Source organism: Oxyura jamaicensis, chromosome 1, assembly GCF_011077185.1.
Source record: "Oxyura jamaicensis isolate SHBP4307 breed ruddy duck chromosome 1, BPBGC_Ojam_1.0, whole genome shotgun sequence".
Taxonomy (NCBI): domain Eukaryota; kingdom Metazoa; phylum Chordata; class Aves; order Anseriformes; family Anatidae; genus Oxyura; species Oxyura jamaicensis.
In genome coordinates, this window is record NC_048893.1 from 107,896,155 (window position 1) to 107,915,535 (window position 19,381).

General features: G+C 42.4%; 1 protein-coding gene across 13 annotated transcripts in view; it reads right to left on the reverse strand.

Annotated features, from left to right (window-relative positions):
- Nucleotides 1–258: 258 nt before the first annotated feature.
- TIAM1 (TIAM Rac1 associated GEF 1) overlaps nt 259–19,381 on the reverse strand; it is a 147,015-nt gene continuing 127,892 nt past the window's right edge. For 9 of the 13 annotated variants that reach the window (XM_035315597.1, XM_035315594.1, XM_035315598.1 and 6 more), the window contains 12 exons: nt 16,691–16,870; nt 16,192–16,260; nt 15,741–15,866; nt 13,562–13,670; nt 11,242–11,421; nt 11,004–11,122; nt 9,095–9,203; nt 7,518–7,576; nt 6,462–6,564; nt 5,645–5,732; nt 4,616–4,788; nt 259–2,667 (listed from right to left, as the gene is read on the reverse strand). In XM_035315597.1, coding sequence (XP_035171488.1) covers nt 2,183–2,667; nt 4,616–4,788; nt 5,645–5,732; nt 6,462–6,564; nt 7,518–7,576; nt 9,095–9,203; nt 11,004–11,122; nt 11,242–11,421; nt 13,562–13,670; nt 15,741–15,866; nt 16,192–16,260; nt 16,691–16,870 — 1,800 coding nt within the window. In that variant the 3' untranslated portion in view covers nt 259–2,182. Of the gene's footprint in view, nt 4,789–5,644; nt 5,733–6,461; nt 6,565–7,517; nt 7,577–9,094; nt 9,204–11,003; nt 11,123–11,241; nt 11,422–13,561; nt 13,671–15,740; nt 15,867–16,191; nt 16,261–16,690; nt 16,871–19,381 lie in introns of all 13 variants that reach the window. The other 4 variants (XM_035315601.1, XM_035315600.1, XM_035315604.1 and 1 more) reach the window with 2 other exon arrangements.

Genomic DNA, 19,381 nt, shown 5'->3' on the forward strand with positions numbered 1-19,381 from the left:
TTTTTTTGTTTTGTTACAGACTACACAAAAGCAGAGCTGAGGGCTCTGCTGAAAGCTGCAGCCAGGTGAGCCCATTCCAAGGGGACACTCACACAGGACCCAGAGCGTGCACACAGCATCAAGGGTGGAAACATGAACGACAGAGACTCCCCTCCAGGCTGCTAAAGCAGGGAGAGTGATCCTGACAGCTTCGTCTGTCCTAAGACATGCTTCCTGCTTGCCTTCACTGATCTCGGAGCACACATGTACACATACCACTTTTTTTTTCCTCCAGTATTTTATTTCTGACAGGCATTTACAACGTTCCATTCATAGAACTAAAAACATAAAAATAGACCTTCTTTCAGCTTATAAAAGAAATATATAAGAACCTTTGACATAGACATGTCATGACATTATGTACAAGAACAACGGTACCTTTCCAGTACCAGCCTTCCAGTATTCCAGAACTGACTGTATTCCGCTGGGTACAGCACAGGACAGCTAAAACCTCTGCTTTTCTAGTATGCTGGGACACAACTGACAGGTAGATGATATAAAACAATGGCGTGATAATACAAAGGGTATAGAAACCTTTCTAAAGCTTTTACGAAAAGAAATGAGAGGATAGCAAAAAGTTAAGAGAGAAAGCTATCGTAAGAACAAGTATAGTGCACCAGAAACCAGAAAGGGGGTGGGGGGCAAGGCAGGAATGCTAGCTGGGACACAAAGACAGTGATGGATTTCGGGGGGAATAATTCTCATTATGTTTTAAAATATAGTCAGAGTGGATTTTATAAAATATAATCCTAAAGCTATTATAAAATTTCAGGTTTTCAAAGCACCTACCGATGTGTCAAACATCGACAGATACCAAAAAAAGAAAACTTCATATAATCTTCCTTTTTTTTTTCCATAGGTGAAACTGAAATGGGAAAAGCTATATAAATCTTAAAAAAAAAAAAGTGCTATTTTGTGTTTTGTATTTGGAAGTTACTTAAAAACCTTTTTAGTCACATTTTACCCTGTTTTAGATGCTTAAATAAAAGATTTAAAATGCTAAAGAGGTTTGCTTGTTTAGAACTTACTCATATTCTATTGCAGTGGAAAAGCTTTTACAAAGGAATGAAAATACACTAGTTTCACCCACAGCAGGAGAGTGGATGAGGTCAGTTTTTTGGCCATGAATTCCCTGTCCCCTATGCCCAAACTGTGTCAGAGAAAGCAGACCAAATGAATCCATGATGTTGCTGCACTAGCTCCAGCGAGGTTACACCATAGATCGGTTTGCTCCACTACAATTCGGTCATGCCGTTTTATTCTTTTTATTATCTAACTAAACTCCAGTCTCAAACATATACAGTAATCCTTTTTCCTGAAGAAAGTTATACCTAAATAAGAGTTTCCAGTTCATATTTTAATATAAAAACCACCTTTCCTAACCCTCTGCAAAAAGCTAGCCTCGTATCCTAGACGTGGAGCTAAGCTAACACTGTAAAATTCTTATCCCTTTGTGCCCCTGCATCTCAGGTAAAATACAAAAAAATATTTCTTCAAGTGTTAAATTCGGGTCTCTTAAGAGAGTTTGGCATCTTTATAACATTATGCAAAACTAGAGCTTCCAACATTGACATTAAATTAGACCAGCCACAGACCAAGAGGACTTAACACAACATAAATCCCAAACCTTTCCTCACACATCCCTAAAATACATGTATATTCTCTTACACTTAAAGAGGGTAAAGTAGTAAGAATACTGCAACTGTACACGTTAAAAAGGCAGTTTCCTCATTAAGGAGATGAACCTACGGTTGATGCTTTACGGTTATAAAACCCTTTTTTCGTTGTGCTATTGTATAAGCTAGTTTGCTGCACGTAGGTTAAGACATCCAGGGTAATTTGTTTTCCAGTGATGATGTTCTCCCCATACTTAATTTCAGCCCCTGATTATGTTAGAATAAATAAAAGAGTGTGAAAGCCCTTGGTAACGTAAGACAGGACCTTAAGCTTACTCCGTTCCAAGTTTTGAGCGTTTTACAGTTGCCTAGAGTGTGGCCGCATGGCTTTGGACCAATTCAGCTGCCGAAATGGTGTGTGCAAGTGTGCAATCTACGGGGATCGGCTCTTGGCGGTGTGCCGGGGGCGGGCGGGAGGGCGGGCAGGACGGGGAGACCTACGCATCCAGACGGGGAAGGGGACCGGTTTAGAGCTCCGTGTTCAGTTTCCTGCTGGGAACAAAGTCTTCACGCCTAACCCAGATGACCTCCTCGCCGTGGCCCTCCACGTCGCCGTTGATGCCAGTCAAGGCCGCTTGTTTCTTCAGCTGGGTCATCCTGGAGGCGTGCGTGTCCATGGCCGGGCGCGCACGGTCTCCCCGGCACGGCTGGCTGCTCGTGATGGAGGCTGCCTGCAGCCGCTCCCGGAGCTCTCGGTCGGCCACGGCGCCTCTCACGGCCTCGCAGTACTCATCGTCATCGCTGAGGATGTCCGTTTCCTTGATGTCCTCCTGCTCCTCATACTGAGCAAGGTCAAACTGTTCCTCTACCCAGCGGTCAGTGTCCCCACTGTGCGTGGGCTGCTGGGGCTCTTTTTCAGGGCTGCTCGTGAAGACGGCATCTGAGTCAATGGTAAACCTGTTTCGGGCCAGCCGCCGCCTCCTCCTCCCAAGAGACTTGCTTGGGGCTGACACTGTGCACACACAAAGATAAAACCCCAGAGGCTTTTTACACACGGTACAACTCTCTTTAAAAAGTTAGTCTTCCAAGGGCCCTTTATTTAACACCGCTAGGCACAAACCAGGCAGACTCCCAAGAATGACCTAGTCATTCAGCATCCTCCCTGCAGGCAAGTCCTACTTCACTCAGCTCCTCGGCACAGGTCTCTCTCCAGCTGAAAAAGGAGTTTCTGCTACTCAGATCCACAGTTGGGATAATGGCCCACAATTACTGTTCCTCCTAAGCGGTAGGCAGCCAGCCAGCACAAAGTGCATCTGTTCAGCTCAGCTTCTCAGAAGCAGCTCCCTGCTGTCAGTACACAGCAAAACGCAACTAGCCTTACAGGCCGACATGGCAATTGCTTTGTCTTGGCTAGGAGCAACATTTTAGGTTTCCAAGTAGCTACCTCGGTACTGGAGGTGCTGGCGTTGTTGCTTTATTTATGGGGAAGTTTCCTATCCAGGTTCTGCTACTCCCTTCCACACTTTCTCCTTACTAGGGAGGAAAAAACAAGAGAAACAAAGACACCTTTCAGAAGTTCCTTACGCAGCATCAGCTGGTCTGCTAGCTTTTGTAACTGGCCCAATTAGCAAATTCACATGTCCCGTGTTGGAACATTTTCCTAAGAGGCTTATGAGACAAAGCAGGGGATGAATCCTGCAGCCAAAGGACCTGAAGGCATTCCAGCACTTTATTTGCGCACACAGGTAGCTCCATCACAAGCAGGTGAGCTCCAAGGCTATATAGTTTGTCTCCTTCCACTAAACAGCGCCTCAGCACTTGCAATTTTTATTCATTGAACTCCAGCAGCTTGAGGGGCGAGGGTTACATTTTAATATCCCTGACCCTCAAAACATGCATCAAGTTCAGCAGTTGCAAGTCTTAACTATAGGGAAAAGTCTGGAGATTTTAATTGCAGCAGAATTCATCACGCAAATGCACTGCCAAGCCGAACTAAAGTAAGTTTTGGCATCCACACATCAACCCCACAGGCTGATTGAAGAAGCACTGTGGTAAAACAGATGCATTTTGGTCCTCCTCTCAATCCTCTTACTTAACATTTTAAGTGCCTCTGAGGCTGATGGCTAGCATCACCTCAAGTTAGAAGCCGTGCTGCAAATGTTATTGGTCTGGCCAGCCTATTACAGAAGAGGAACAGAAAGCCTTGTTGTCTACATTGCTGGATCTAATGAGCAGAAAAAACCAGACCAGAACAAAACACGCAGCAGTGCTGTGTATTTTTCAGTTGGAAGCAAGTGTTTCTTCCCTCCATCATCTAGTGTTCTGAAAGTGAAAGCTGCTTTTCCCTGGGATTTTCTCATTGCTTTTGCCTGAAGTCAACCGAAGAGGAAAATCCATGGATGGAAAATCCATGGAGGAAAATACATGGATGGACAGACCATTACAAAAATAATGCATCAAGTGCATGCCTCTCAAAGTGTGAGAAGTACATGCCCTCTAGCAATAGAGCTGAAAAGGCTAAAAACGGAGGACATACAAAGCTGTCTCTCCAAACCACATCACGCACAAGAAAAATCAGCTCCCCCAAGTGAATTTTAGTTAAAAGTGCTAGGGTTAGTTTGAGAACTCTGTACATGCTTTTGTTTAAGAAATATGCAGCGGGCTTCTGTTTGGTTCAGCTGAAACCCATTTCCAGATTAAAGTGCACAGCCAATTGGTATTGACAGAAATCCTGTTTCTTCCTTCCATGCCAGAAGGACTTCTCTGAAGCTGAACCTTGAGTGCAAAGCAAGGTAAACAGAGGCAATTTAAGGCTCTCGAGGAGGTGAAGCATGGAAAAACAGCAGTTTTTACATACACAGGAGAGAATGCCAATCCTAATACACAAGTATCAGATAACACCACATCCTACAATGGTGCTGGGGTTACTGGGATCTTGAAAGTCTGTAGCCCTACAGTACCTGCCCTGTTCATGGCTGGCCTTGCACCTTTTAGAGCACACAATCTTTTTCCACCAAAAGGAACATATTGCTGGGATGAGGGCAAACTTTCGGTTTTAAGAAGCTGTCTTCTGTGTTTATCCCGCAGAATCGAATGCACTGCCTTCAGAAAGTCCTTCCTGTGTTCTGGTGAACTGAAAAACAGGTGAAAATACAAGAGGCAGAGTTACCTCTTGCAAACTGCTGAAAGCTCACTGTAAATAAGATAAAAAATAATCAGTACTGTAATTTAAAACTGAAGACTGACTGGCATACATTTCCCCAGAGAAGATTCAATTTAAATCAGTATTTACAAGGCAAAGCTGAATCTACAGTAGTTGCAACAGACATCCAAGGAAATAAATATTCTATATGTTAACCAAACATTTAGCCATTCACTCCTTGAGCCTTCCTTTTCCCTCCAATACTAACCACCAACTTTGCTTTCTCTGATAAACATCAAACTGACCTACAGTGACTGATTCAATCTCAGTTTGTCTCCCATAATCACACACCAAGAAGCAGTCCTGCAAATCTTTACTACCTAGTAGTGAGATCTGCCTTGATATCAGCTCCGTTGGACCCTGGCATCCTTGCGTACCAAGTTCTGATTTGAAGCCTAAAACACATCAGGGCAACCACCATGACACAGACAGACAAAATTCATTTATGAAAAGGGTAATGCCCTAAGAGCAGGGGTTGGAACTTGTTGGCATGGAAGGCCAGCTGAACAAGACACACAAATGGCTACCTAGTATAATGCTGGAGTTTAATTGGATGTAAAATTGCGAAAGGAAAGTTGTAATAAGGACATTCCCATACAAGTGCGAGGCTGATCAGATCCATGCCTTTATCTTAATAGACCTTATGAAACTGCCTGCCAGAAACGAGGTTCTAACACCCTCTGCTCACTTCCTCAACAGCTGTTCCCAGACTGCCTTAAACAAATGACATAGGCAAGCTGGGATGCAGAGATGCAGCTGCCGCTGGAAGATTTGGAAACACACTTACCTACAGCAAAGGTGAAACGTTCTTTCTGGCCTGCCTTCAGACTCAGATTTAACATGGACAATCTCACATACAGAATTGGTCTCTGCATCTGCAACAAAAAATAAATAGCACTTCATACATCAGGTTCTCACCGTAAGCCTCAGTTACAATAGTTATTCCACTACCCTAAAAAAATTTAAGACTGTCTGAGACAACAAATTATACACTGAAAATAATATTAATTTATGGATGAAAGGCAGCAGTGGGGAAGTGGCTAATGAAACAGACTCCTGAACTGGCTAAAATCTAGTAGAACTTTGTATTCAGTCACTCAGTCCTATAAAACATGGGGGGAAAAAAACAGCTCTTCAGATATTTCATATATCATTGTCACATTTTACAGGCGTAACTTCTGCAAACAGCTACATCCTACGTTCCTCCCACTTTCACTTATGTGGAAGAACAGGATCATATGTTAAAAATCTCAGTTTTAAACAATAACTTTCACATGAAGCCATCTACCACAAGAAAAAGAATTCACTAGCCCTATTTTCTCACAGCTGCAAGATTTCCTTCAAGACTCTAGAAGAGGAACAAAATGAACCAGAGTCAGCAACAACTTTGTCCTGTTTTCCCAGGACCTTGACTGCCTTCAAAAAAGTACTGACAAGGCAGATACAGAATTTGAGCTTCTGCCCCTTTTCTCTCCAGGGCTATTAGATTCCTTTCTCAGGTCCCCAAAGCTGCATACACACATACTAAGGACGAACAGTGATCAGTGAACATCCCCAAAACAAACATTAAAAAGACTGCCAAATTCATGCAGCTGGAACATTACCTGCACTTGCCAATGCTCGAACCTGCAGTGCTTCCAAAGGTATCATGTGACGAAAGCGGAACGGATCCCAGTCTTCATAAATTGAAGCTCTATGTGATCCTCCCTGGAAGAATTTCAAAATACCCTTAAGAAATGAGATACCTTAGGATATTCAGACACCAAGGTCTCCATTGCTTTGCACTAAAAGTGTCCAGCTAGAGGCCTGTTGCCATTCTTTTCTCACTAGAACATTTTAGTAACCAGCAGCACTGAAATGTCTGTCTACAAAGATCTTGCTAAGTTCCAGACAAAAGTAACCATTAGACCGATCAACTCCTATCAACACCTTCAAATTTTTTTGCAACTAATCTTGCATTCTCACCTCCAACTGAACACATACTTTGCATTTGTTTTGCTTTGGTCACTCCAAGCTTATTTCATGTCCAGGTAACCTTAGAAGACGAGTATTTCAAATAACACTTTTGGTTTTTGCCATATGTGGGAATCAAAGTGTTTCCTGTAATACTATAAACTGTGTTCCCTGTTGTAGCAAGTCATATGTTCACTGTCGAGCTTAGCTTTATCTTCTAATTCTAGATTCTAGTAGGATCCACTGATACAGTGTAGGCACACCTAGTTCAGCTGAGAGCAGCCAGCACTTGCATGCTATACTTGAAGAAACTAATAGCCAGAACTGAAGCAAAGACATTACGCTTCACTAAGAACACCAACCGACAGCTCTCATGTTTGACCAGTGCATACGAGTCAAAGAGCCAAACAGAAGAGGCATGCTCAAGGTGGTACCTTGTTTCATGGAAATCAACTCCACGGCATACAATGGATGTTGCAGGCAACATGAATAGTCCAGCAGAGGGCAAAGGATAAACTAAACGAACACTTGCAAAGCACTGAATAGTAGGCCACACCACTCAGAATTACTCAAATCCTTAGTTGTGTGGCAGAGGACAAGGACCACATATGCAAAAGCACACTCACACCACAGCTTTATGGAAAGTAAGCCTTGATCCTAGAACTACAAACATACTCAGCATCAATGAAATAGTTCACACAACTTACAAGTTTCTTCTTCTGTTTGGAACCATCCTTGTACACAAGGACCACAGCTGTTTTGAACACTGGAGAAGAAAGTTAAAAAACAAAAGCCATGTAGTCAATAAGGTTGGGAACGGGTCTCCTACACACCCAAGCTCACAGACCTTTCAACTCCTCAGACAGCCCTCAGCTGAGTCAGGGAGGGAAGGCAGGAGTAATCCTACCAAAAATCCCAAGCTCAATGGCCTTTAGCACACAAACACAAGTTTCAAATGACTTGAAGTAATTTAAGAGCTGCCAGTTACCTGAACAACTGTTCAAAACCCAGCAGTTCTATTAAAAGATAATTAAACAAAAGTAATCTGCCTAGATAAGTCCACCTCAGACAAATGAGCAGCATCCAACTACATGCTGCCAGTCATCAGGTGAGACCACACATAGGCAGAATTTGAAATCTGAACCACTCCCAGGTGCGGAACAGTGGTCAATACTGAATTAGGAAGTGAACAACACTTGTGGACAGAGGTGCAATTTGATTCTCTATTATCATGTAACATCCACGTGGAGTTAGAATTTGTCTTTCAAGACTCTGGTTTTCCTTGTGTTCTCTTTCGTCAGGCCTCAAACATACCCCTTGTTTTAGGATTGAATTGCACAGACACTTTATTTTGGACATTTTATTAAACTAGTTTAAAGCTGTTTGGAGTATTTAGAGTTGCTGCACATTCCTAGCATCTTTTATGAGGCTACTCAGCTTCAAGGCATAACTGGGCAATTTCCCAGCTTATAGCAAAGCAGTCAGTATTTGTGTGTTCTTCAGAGCAAAGCTGAAAAATTCTTCATTCATAAGCTGTTTGGTATAAATCAAAAGTCACTGGCCTTCCAACCAGCATGGCTTTCTGAAAATAGCGACATAAAAGCTCATTGTGTGAAGAAGTTTGGGAACAAATAAAGAAAACCTAGCACACACTGCTAAACTTGACTTCACTTTGAAAGTAACAAATGCATGATTTGCCAATATAAGTGCTCATGTACCTTTCCAAAGAACCGTGGTTTGATACAGTGGAAAGACCTTCAAATCTATGCCAAAAACTGTTTCAATTTCTCTTTTGGCCACCCAAGATACAGTTCTTGGAGGAAGACAGATCACTCCAAGACTCTCTGGGAGTCCTGGCTTAGCTTTAAGACCCCTAAAATTTAAATGCTCAGGTCCTTTTTGGCAAAAGGCATGGAGAGAAAAGGGAGAGCCTCTTCAAGCCCCAACCCTGCCCAACAGGATGTGAAGCAGAGTTAGATGGCATCCATCAGATTACTGAAATATATCTTCTCAGATACGAGAAATACCTTTCTGCATAGCTCTCAATTTATAGCTTTGGATACAAGTTGAAGAAACTCTTTCACTATTATAGCAGTCATCTCCAAATTACTCAGCAGAGTTAGATCAACACAGAACAGAATTTGACCATGACAAAGAGACAAATACAGTTTTAAGTTCCAGCCAACCTTGCAGAAGGCAATGCTCAACTACCTTCAACAAATATCTGCTACGGCACATTAGACAGTCTTTTAAACATCTGAAATGAAATTACTAGGATACGAACCAAATGCTGCCAGCTCAGGTTCCTTCTTCCATTTCCCTAGGGAAGCAGGCGGATTAAGCCATATCACGGTATTATGCAAGAGCAAGTCCCCCATAGAAAGGTCTGCAACCTGCCAATCACAAACATATGCACAGAGTGTTTCAGTTCAAAGCTTTCATCAGTTCAAGAAAACTTCCCTGGACTTGATTCTCAAATAAACAAACAACACAAGTAATTTTTGGAATAAGATACTTAACCAGATGACTGCATGTATGTGCAAACAGACTCTGACAGCTGGCATTAGATGCACGTAAATCTTTAATTGGTGGGCATAGATTAGGAAAAGACAGACTGAGAGCCTGGATCTCTCTTTTATAGGAAGTCATGGCTTGCAAAAAAGACAAAGGAACAGAAAAGCCACATCAGATGTTTTCCTTATGTTTTCCTGCTCATTTGTCCATCTTCTCCTTTACAAGTTTCTTGCTATTTTGTTCGAACATTTAAGCATAACCCCATCACACACACAGTTTGGGGTATAGTTCAAAGACAACACCAGGTAAAGCAGTCCCAGCAGCTTCCTCCCCCCAACAGTTGACGTGGTTCTTGATTTTCCCCAAAGTTTCACCTGAGGAAGGCACATTGCTGGTAATGGACTAATAAATGAGTTCAGAACGACTGTTGGGAGATGCATCCTAACGTCACTGCAGCAACCAGCTCTTTCACTCGGACTTCTGATCTCCCAAAGTGACAAGGTCAAGGGCTATTCCCAGTCTAGGGGTCATCTTACACAATTTCTCCCCCCATTCTCTCTGTGAAGTCTGCCTTTTGCAAAAGAATACCACAGAGAGCACCAGCAGAACAATCTGAACTCTCCCTGATAACAAGAGCAAACACGAAGTTTGTCATCTCCTCTCCCACATGAACACCAAGGCACAACTGCTCTGCCAACAGAAGTCCTGACATGCTTTCTCCAATCCTTCTTGCCAGCATCAGCAAAGGTTTGACAAAGGCACCTGATCTCTGCCCCCTACCCTCCATTTGCTTCTCCCCAAAGAAGATGGTGCCCAAGACACACCCCAAAACTTCCCCAAGACCAGACCACTCAATCCTAGTCATCTCTGTGCCCTGTATTTACCCAATGACTCTTAGGCTTGATCTTCATCCCAATCGGTGGCAAAATCCCACAACCATTACTTCATATGGTCATGTATCTCCAGCATTCACCCATATCACAGCTCACATCGGCTCTGCAGCACATCTCCCCATCTTTCTCAAGTTTCCCCTGACCTTGCCCATTACTGCCCACCACTGTCCTTCACTGCACTGATGGACTGCAAGCCTACATGTTAGTCAGTAAATGGGGAGGTCCAGGTCTCAGTTTGAATCTTCAAGATATCTTCCACAGGTTTCTGAGATGGTCTCCAAAGGCTGAGCCACATTCAACCTTCACACTTTTCAGCATGCGCTCTGTGAGATCAAGACCAAAGCCCAGGGCTCTGTCATGCATCAAGCCCACTAACAGTTTCTAAATCAGCAACAGTAGTTTCTCACAGACTGGATCTCACACTTGGATATCTTTCAAGTGACTGAACAATTAAGTACTGACTTGCCTCAGCACAGCAGTCCACTCAGATTGTTTATGTGGAACGAGGAGTGCCAAGAGGGACAAAAAAAATTAAACTACATGTTGGGCTGGGATTTTGACCAAAGCACAACCTTCAAAGAGAATTAACCCAGTTCTTTACATTGGTCCCAATCACTGCACTGTACATGGAGAAGCAGTTTTTGAATTGGATTGGAATTTACCGTTTTGCACCAGGACCTACTGAAATGACACAACAGGAAAGGTAAGCGGTTTGATAAAATTTAAGGTTCATGATACAGACACCAAAATATCAGCCTATGTCTTCTAAATTTGATCATTTGTTACCTCCTTTTTTTCCCCCGTTTGTTCTGCTATGAGTTGGTCAAACACCGCCCCATATTCTTCATGGATTTTCTGCATTTCATTAATGTGGCTGGCAACTTTGTTCATTGTTTTTATGGCCACTGGAAGAGAGAGAGAACAAGGAAAAGAAAAAAATATATATTTTTAAACCTCTGAGAAGAAGGATAGGATAAGGGCTTAGAGTTTAAACAGGGAAGAGGAATGTAATTTAGGTCCTTACCATCAAGGTGATAATGTTCTTCGCTGTCTACATCTGTCAGAGCAAAGAGCTCCTTCAGCAGGAGAGGGTATTTCAGTATCCGCTGGATGGGTTTGATGAGGTAAGACTCTAGCGTGGAGGAGTGCTGCCGTCTGGGGTTCTGAGCATCCAAAAACGCCTTGAAAGCAGTGTCTGTCTTGGCTAGAAGATTAACATGAAGCTACTGGGTAAAGTGGAAATAACAACAGCTGCCCCGGTAAAGTGATTATTCTGGCTTTAAATTCATTTATCCATAGACATTTTGCAAGGAACTGCAGATTTATCAGATCCACATTACTGGATTTATGCACTTGAGGTTTTGTGCTACTGACACTTTACCACAGAGATTCTATGATTTAATATCAAGCACCTACACACTGTACCAAAATACACAGTTTTTGATTTCACTATCCATGGTATTTCTGGCCCTGAAACTATTTTAGAGAAGCATAAATTCTTTCAGTCACCTGCTTCCTTAAAGAAAAGGCTCAATTGGATATTTGTAAGAAGCCACAGTCATCATGAGTCTAGTCTGACAGGTATACCCATAATATTGGCAAGTCTGGTTTTTGTGTTTATTTTTTTGTATCATTAAACATTAAAATGCAATACTAAGGAACAACAATAAATAAATCAAGAGCTAGTAAGGAGGCAGGAGGCAGTAAATTTATACATCTTATTTTGAGAGCGCAGGCAGACTGGGTACCTGATTGCTATCATCTTTTTTTACCTTACTGCTACTGACTTTCTAGAAATACTATTTCCCCTGTTGCTCCTTCTACTAGAACATAAATTTGTACAGGGAGGGAAGCATGGATAAGGTGGCATTTTTAGACATACAAGTTATTCAGTGCAGAAACAGTTCCCCAGAACTTATTTAATGGGAGCCACATTCCCTGCTGAGGTTGGGTGGTTTTCTTTTTTGACTGTTTTTTGCTTCGTCCCTCAGGCAGTCACCCACTTTAATAAGGCAACTTCAATTTCAAATCCAAAAGTCACCTGTACCTCAGCTGAGGACACTAAATTACACTTAAAATACTCTGCCAGGCTTTTAAAGAGATTTATAACTCCGAAATCAAATACGAAGTTCTGTTTGTGTCATAATTCAAGCTCAACCATTTTTCATTTACAAATATAGTCAGTAAGGAAAAAAATAAAAAAAATCGCCAGAACTACCTAGTCTATGCCCTTAACATTACGGTGAAACAGATGCCAAAAGGACGCATGAACGTGACTAGCAACAAATCATTAATTCATGTATTCCACAGAGCTGCCAACTATTCTTTGCAGCATGGTAAATGAACGTTTACAAGAAGATATGAAAAAAACTGCACAGCAAAAAAACGAACAGCCCAACCAACAACCCACAAAAACCTTTGTATTGACAGACATCCAGATGTTGGGATATCTCCCCCCTTAATGGCAGAGCTCCTACAAATGGAACCATCTGTTTATGCAGCATCTCAGCCAGAAATGAATTGCATGAAGCATTGCTAGCTCTGAGAGATTAGCAGTTTTATGGGACAAAAACCATCACTGCAAGGCAAGGGGGGCGGTGAGCACTTATAAGCCAAACCATAGTTCATTCATCTCCAACTCAGCAAGCCAAGCTCTGCTAGCTAGGAATTTGTACGTGTAAACTTCTCAGGCAAATTGGATCGAAAGCAAGAAGAAGAAGAGAGGGGAAAGAGCACGGCGAAGTTAAAACATTTAGACAGCTTCCATAAAACAGTGTCCCAGGCTCGTCTTTTCCTAGCAGCTGTCAGCATTCAACCACATTTGCTGGAGCTTCGATGGGATTATGACAAGCATGGATTCACTGCACATACCCTAAGAGGAACCAGAGGTCATCACCACCTCTGGCTCCAAAAAACACAGTGATCCATTAGTGCAGGCCACATTGCCTGATTATGAAGACTTTTCACTCCCCATATGATTGAAGAGAAATCAGACAATTTGGGGGAGAATAAAAAATGAGTTGAGGAAAAACTGCATGCAAGGTTAACCACCTCTTGTAATGAGCTACTTGGATATCATTACATCAGTGGTGGTCTAAGAACATCCATGACACGGAGCTCTGTGAGCCTGTCAGGACAGACAGACTTATCTTCACACCACTGCAAGGACTTCTGGAGAGCAGCCAGGCACACATGCTCCCACCCCTCCATCACAAATCTCTCCACGTGGTCTCTGGTGCACAGTAGTCACATTTCATCATCCCCACAGCAGCCCAAAACAGCCCAGACCAATGTGTTGCTGCCACATCTCTTTCTGGTCTGTTTGACCATCACACTGCTCTTACCTTTCACCAGTACTTTTGGGACTTTTGTGTGGCTGGCACAGAAGGCACTGTACAGCTTGAAACGGTCGGCGTAGTAGAGGAAGGATCCACCCAAGGAAAATAACACTTTCTAGGATTAAAAAAGAAAAAAAAAAGCTAGAATGTTTTTTTTCCTCTGACCTGTATAATGGGGTAGAAGCATAGGGGAATAGGAGAGAAGCAGGAGTGGGATGGAGCATTTCCATTTGACTTTCAAATGACAGACACTGCATTTTTAGAGTATTTTCACACTACCTAGAAGAAAATAGGACCAGCCTCGGTGCCTGAATCCAGCCTTGATACAGACTGCGTTGTTGACTTAGTTATCCGTGTTCCCAGTCAGGCTGATCTGGAGACACATCGACTAACAGGGAACTAGGTTCACAGCTCCACAACTGTTTAAACGCCTGAGCTTAAAACCTTCTTGTTTAAATAATGGCCATAGGAAGGACTAGATATATCCAGCTTCTCAGTGGATCAGAGGAACTGCAAGCAGGACTAGCACCCCTCTGCACAAACACAGCAAGGTCCCCACGCTGCTGAAAAAGAGTTTGTCTTATGGGCCAAACAATATTTCCCTCAGGTGTTTCTGCCTTTGCTCTCCTGCCCACTAAGGAAGAAGACAGAATGGGGTGTGAGGGAATGAGACAACACACAGACAGCTTGCCTACAGTCAGCAGAAAGAAACAAACTACAGAACTGAAACCAAGCCCCAAAGTTCTGTTTTGCACGCTGCTTTCAGACTATGCCCATAGGACAGAAGTGAAAATGAAGTTGATATGCGTTTTTGTAAAGAGGTAGAAGAAGCAGTACTCAGAACACAGTTCTCTCCATAAGGAGGATTCTTCCCAGTTTCTCTCTTAAAGGTCCAAGCACTGATTACAGAGGCTTCTACCACTAAAAGTGTATTTGCATTCCCCATTAAGGGCATGTGTCCTACAAAACAAAAGCGGTGTTCTAGTTAGGACAGCAGCATTCAGGATTGATGCTGATTTTAAATGAACACCTGACAGCAAAAATTGCATGCACACACACACAAACTTATTTCTGTAGTTCTTCCAGGGCTACACGTTAGCTGAAGAGCAATCCCAATGGAATTATTATTATTCATCAAAATATCCCGTCCTCTGCCAAGGTGAGTTGTCAAAGCATGGGTAAAATTCCCCAAAGACTAAGCGCTATATTAGCTACTTGCCATAAATTCAGTACGTAACTATGGAAGACATAAAACAATTACTACTTCCACACGTCATAGAATCATAGAATGGCTTGGGTTGGAAGTGACCTTAAAGATCATCCAATTCCAAACCCCCTGCCATGGGCAGAAATGCCACCCACCAGGTCAGGGTGCCCAGGGCCTCATCCAACCTGGCCTTGAACACCTCCAGGGATGAGGCATCCACAGCTTCTCTGGGCAACCTGTGCCAGGGCCTCACCACCCTCTGAGTGAAGGATTTCCTCCTTCCCTCTTTTAGCTTAAAAACATTCCCCCATGTCCTGTCATGTACTCCGCTTATCTGAGCAAAAAGTTGTTCTCCATCTTTTTTATAAGCTCCCTTTAAATATTTAAAAGCTGAATTGGGAAAAAAAATAAAATACATGTATAGGAGAAAAAATATACATATATATTTTTAATGAAGTATATATGCCCTTAGTTTACACTTCTACTTTTCACGCACAGGTGCTGATACTCAGAAGTACTTGCTATATAGTTCTGTTATGCACAAAAAAACTAGATGCAGAACTCAATTTATGTTCTGAACCGTAGCTCTAATGGGTTTCTGAACTACTACATCAGGCTTGTCAGAACAAAGATTTTATGTAATATTCCATTTCTAGATTCTCCTTACAGCTCGAGACAAGACATCTCACAGAAGGGCAAGAATAGCATCTCAAAGCACATGGCGTGACACATTCCTAGTGCTCCACACAGTTAAATGTAACATGAAGTACAATCAATCACCATGGGATGTTCTTCAAACAGTCCCAGTATTAGCCCACAATTAGTCTCGAGTGTATAGATGTAAGTTTTCACAGGCAGACTGACAGTAGAAAACACAAATATAATGAAGCGTGTTAGAGGACAATTTCCAGGATATATTTCATCATTATGTACAACATCAAAATGTAAGTCTACTCTGAGTGTAAATAATGAGATTACCTTAAATTGCTCAACTTTCTCAAGCTTTTCCAGGTCTGGAACCAGCCTTACACCATCTTCAAGAGTTTTCAGGAATTCTACCTGGAACGCTACCATTTCAGTCAGATTCCCAAAGAGAACATCCAGCTAATGCGAGAAAAAAAGAAAAAGCAACATGCTCAAAGTATCACTGTTAAGATCACTTTGCAGCTTAATCGTGTTTTCTAGAACTTCATTAATTCTCAGTCCAGTTGTATAACGTGTGATGTCAGGGCTAAAAAACACTATCCATTATTGTATAATGTATTAAAATAAAAGCACAGCATAAAGGTGCTGCTCAATCAACCGTTTTAGAAGTGGAATTCTAAATTTCTCTATAGAGCTCACTGGGACTAGCACATCAAGTCTAGTGAAGCGGAGTAGTGTGTGCATGTAAGCTATCTAGCAAAAAGGTAAGGAACAGTTAACATACCTCATCTGGTGTGAGGAACGTTTCTTTTTGTAAAGGCTTCAGATATCTCTCCATCAGACAGTTTAAGTCCTACAAAATCAGAAAAAGATTCCCGTGTTGGTTTCTTGAACGGCTTCTGAATATTTATTGAAGTGGCTAAGATCACAGTTTTCCAAGCCTATGGATGTTTCCTCCACACATATAAAACAAGAGTCAAATTTCACAGAATTTACGACTGTGCAAAAGGAAACATCTACATAGTTACCCACAAAATCATGGATCTTGTGGAACATTGTTCTTCTGCATACCAACCACAGTTATTTCAAAATGACTGAATGAATTCTGAATGCCTACTTATTTCAGAGATCTGTTTAAGTTATTATTCTAGTGACAGCTTATAAAATTGGAGGTAAATTGACAAGAGATACACAAAATAGGATCTGAAGTAGAGAAGAGGTTACCAAAGTTTTCTGGAAGAAGAAACATTAGCAGACTGAACCGACACATTGAGATCCCTTACTTTGACATAGGTGCGCTCTGTTTCAAGAAGTTCACAGATAACCTTTCGCAGCTTATCCGCATCTGTGAGCTGTCTCATGGTGGCCAGCTGGGGTCCTGTGAATTCCTGAGGATGAGCACTTGAATCAGAAGGGTTCATTTCATGAAGACTGCGACAGAAAGCAGCAACCTGTTCTGTACTCTTTAAAAAGAAGAAAGGCTAGAGGTAATATCTTAGGCAAGAGCTAAACGAACAATAGAGTTGAGAAGCCTTTGCAGTTACACAGTTGCAGCTTGGAGGCTTTTTAATAAGTCGCTGAAGTCCAGAAGTGTAGACATCATTTCATACATCTGTCTACTTTATCTTTCAGTGACCCAGGATAAGGGAAAAAAATGCACAATCCAAGTTAACTGAAGTGCTGTTCAGTACCATTCCTGGTTTCAGATGAGCATGAACTTTAATAGGCTTGTCCAGCACTTGCAATTGAAACAAACAAATGGGCCCAAGAATTGAGAACTAAAAATGACTGTGCAAACAAAACACTCCAGCCCTCTGCAGTTCCCTGATCTAGTCTGCAGCAGTCCTGTGAATGAATGGCTGTGTCAGCAGAGCCAAGGAGACAACGCGGAGACAGAAACCTTTTCAGCTGTTTTTGGGGGAAGCAAAGCCATCAGGGTAACCAAAGCCTAAGGCTTGAAATGCAAGCCCTTTTGGAAAGTAGCTGTATTTTTGTTCTGATCTGGAAACACGCCTTGCAGGGTGAAATTCCTCCCCGTAAATCATTTTCTTTTTTCCTTTTTTCCCCAGAGCTGCTACACCTAGCTGGTTTCTTTAATGTTTAATCATCTGACTCTATATAAAGAGAAATATCCTCTCTTCACCTCCTCTAGTTAGATCTCCTACTTGCATCTTTCATTTCACTGAAAAGTTTGGAGCAGGTACAGTCTCCGGTGTCAATGACGACAGCCCCAGGCTTCTAGGGTTGCTAACGCTGCAGCGTGCCCTGTCTCCTCCCCTCCCTGAGACCTGATGAGGGCAAGGGAGGGAAAGGAGCTGCTCTACTTGATCACACCTCTCTAACCTTCTGTGTTTAATCCTGCCACGGTATCTTAATCCAGATTTACAGACTTCCAGCAATGCCTCTACATCCCTCCAGTCCACACTGAAACTTCCTGAACTTACCCCAAATTCTCCTGTTCAGAGGATATGGGGCAGAGGGCAGAAATGGGGACAAGTAGGGAAGAAAAAAAAAAAAAGAAAAAAAGGAGCAGAAACAAGCATACCCATCACCTTACAGTTTGGAGACAGAGCCCTGTCCCCTGGGAGATGACTCCCACCAGGCAGTAGCAACAACAGCACCAGGAGCCTGAACCACCCCACATCTTCTGATGACCACATGCCAAAAATGTTCCACATCGGTTGGGCTGCGTAGCCTGCTCACACATCTGTTTTCATCTAAGTTCACCTACAAGGCTACACAGCCATGAATCCTGAGAGGAACATTAACAGTTTTTTTTTGTGACAAGTAAGGGATTTCCTTCCACAATACAGCTCCTTTCCCTAAAGGTACCTTATGGCTGTAAATGCTCACCCAAGTTTACCACCACAAGCTGTCTTGTTATGCAAAGGGTAATTTTCTTCAGGACACAGCTGTAAACAATGAACTAATTGTAGCTGTCTACACAAAAATGCCTCCTGGACACAGTTTCCTAAAGGAAAAGTATTCATCTTCAGTATCTTAGATTTAAGCTTGTATCAAGCAGAAAGGAAAAGTGGGGTAAGAAAAAAAAAAAAAAAAGGAGTTGAACCAATCCATTTTTTAATTAATTCAGCTCTGGTAATGGAACACGTCATTGGATTTATTAGTCAAAGCAACTCCTCCTTTTGTTTCTGATCAAGGTTCCACCTATGTTTGCTGGACGCTTAAGTACAAAGCATACCCAAACCTTCAGTTTGCATTAGATTTCAACGTGTGTCATCTTGATTTCAACAGCTCTGAATCCAAAAAGCACAGTAGGTTAACGCCTGGCTTCAGTGCAGCCAAAAAAGCCTGCCTGAGCGACCTGCTCTGCTGGGAAGGGACAAAGAGCTGACAGTTAATAGTTGTTAATGTAAGCCTGCAGAGACCCACAATATGGAGGGTTTTCCTCTGAAAACCTCCTTTAGCTTTGTTAAGAATACCTCTTGAAAAAATAGGTGAGGAAGTCTTACCCAGTGGCACTTTATTTTAAGAGCCAAGTGTACAACTAAAACCAGTTGCAACGTAAGAAATATGGTATGGAATCGAACTCCAAAAATAAATGAAGTGCTTGAAGCAGTTTGCGCTTGATACCCCACAGACAGCTCACCATGCTTTTGCAGTAAGCTGCCAGGAAAGATGGGTCACCCGGAAAGAGAGAGTGCAAATCCACTTACACCATGAAACATCAGCCAAACACTAACAAGTGGCTGAAAATTGGATAACTGTCATACAGACACTGACTCTGCCCTAGAGGGAATAGTTACACCCATAGGCCAAAAAGGAAGTCCAGAGGACTTTTAAATGCCTTATCTCCACATGTGCACACTCCACAAAATGCTCACCGGCTTCTCCCACAGCCAGCTCCAGCTCTGGCTTCTGCCTCGCCACTCCCATGCCTCGCATCTTTGTGCATTTCCCAAGCATCATTCATCCCGTGCTCTCCAGACGGATGAAAAATGAAAAGGCTCAAG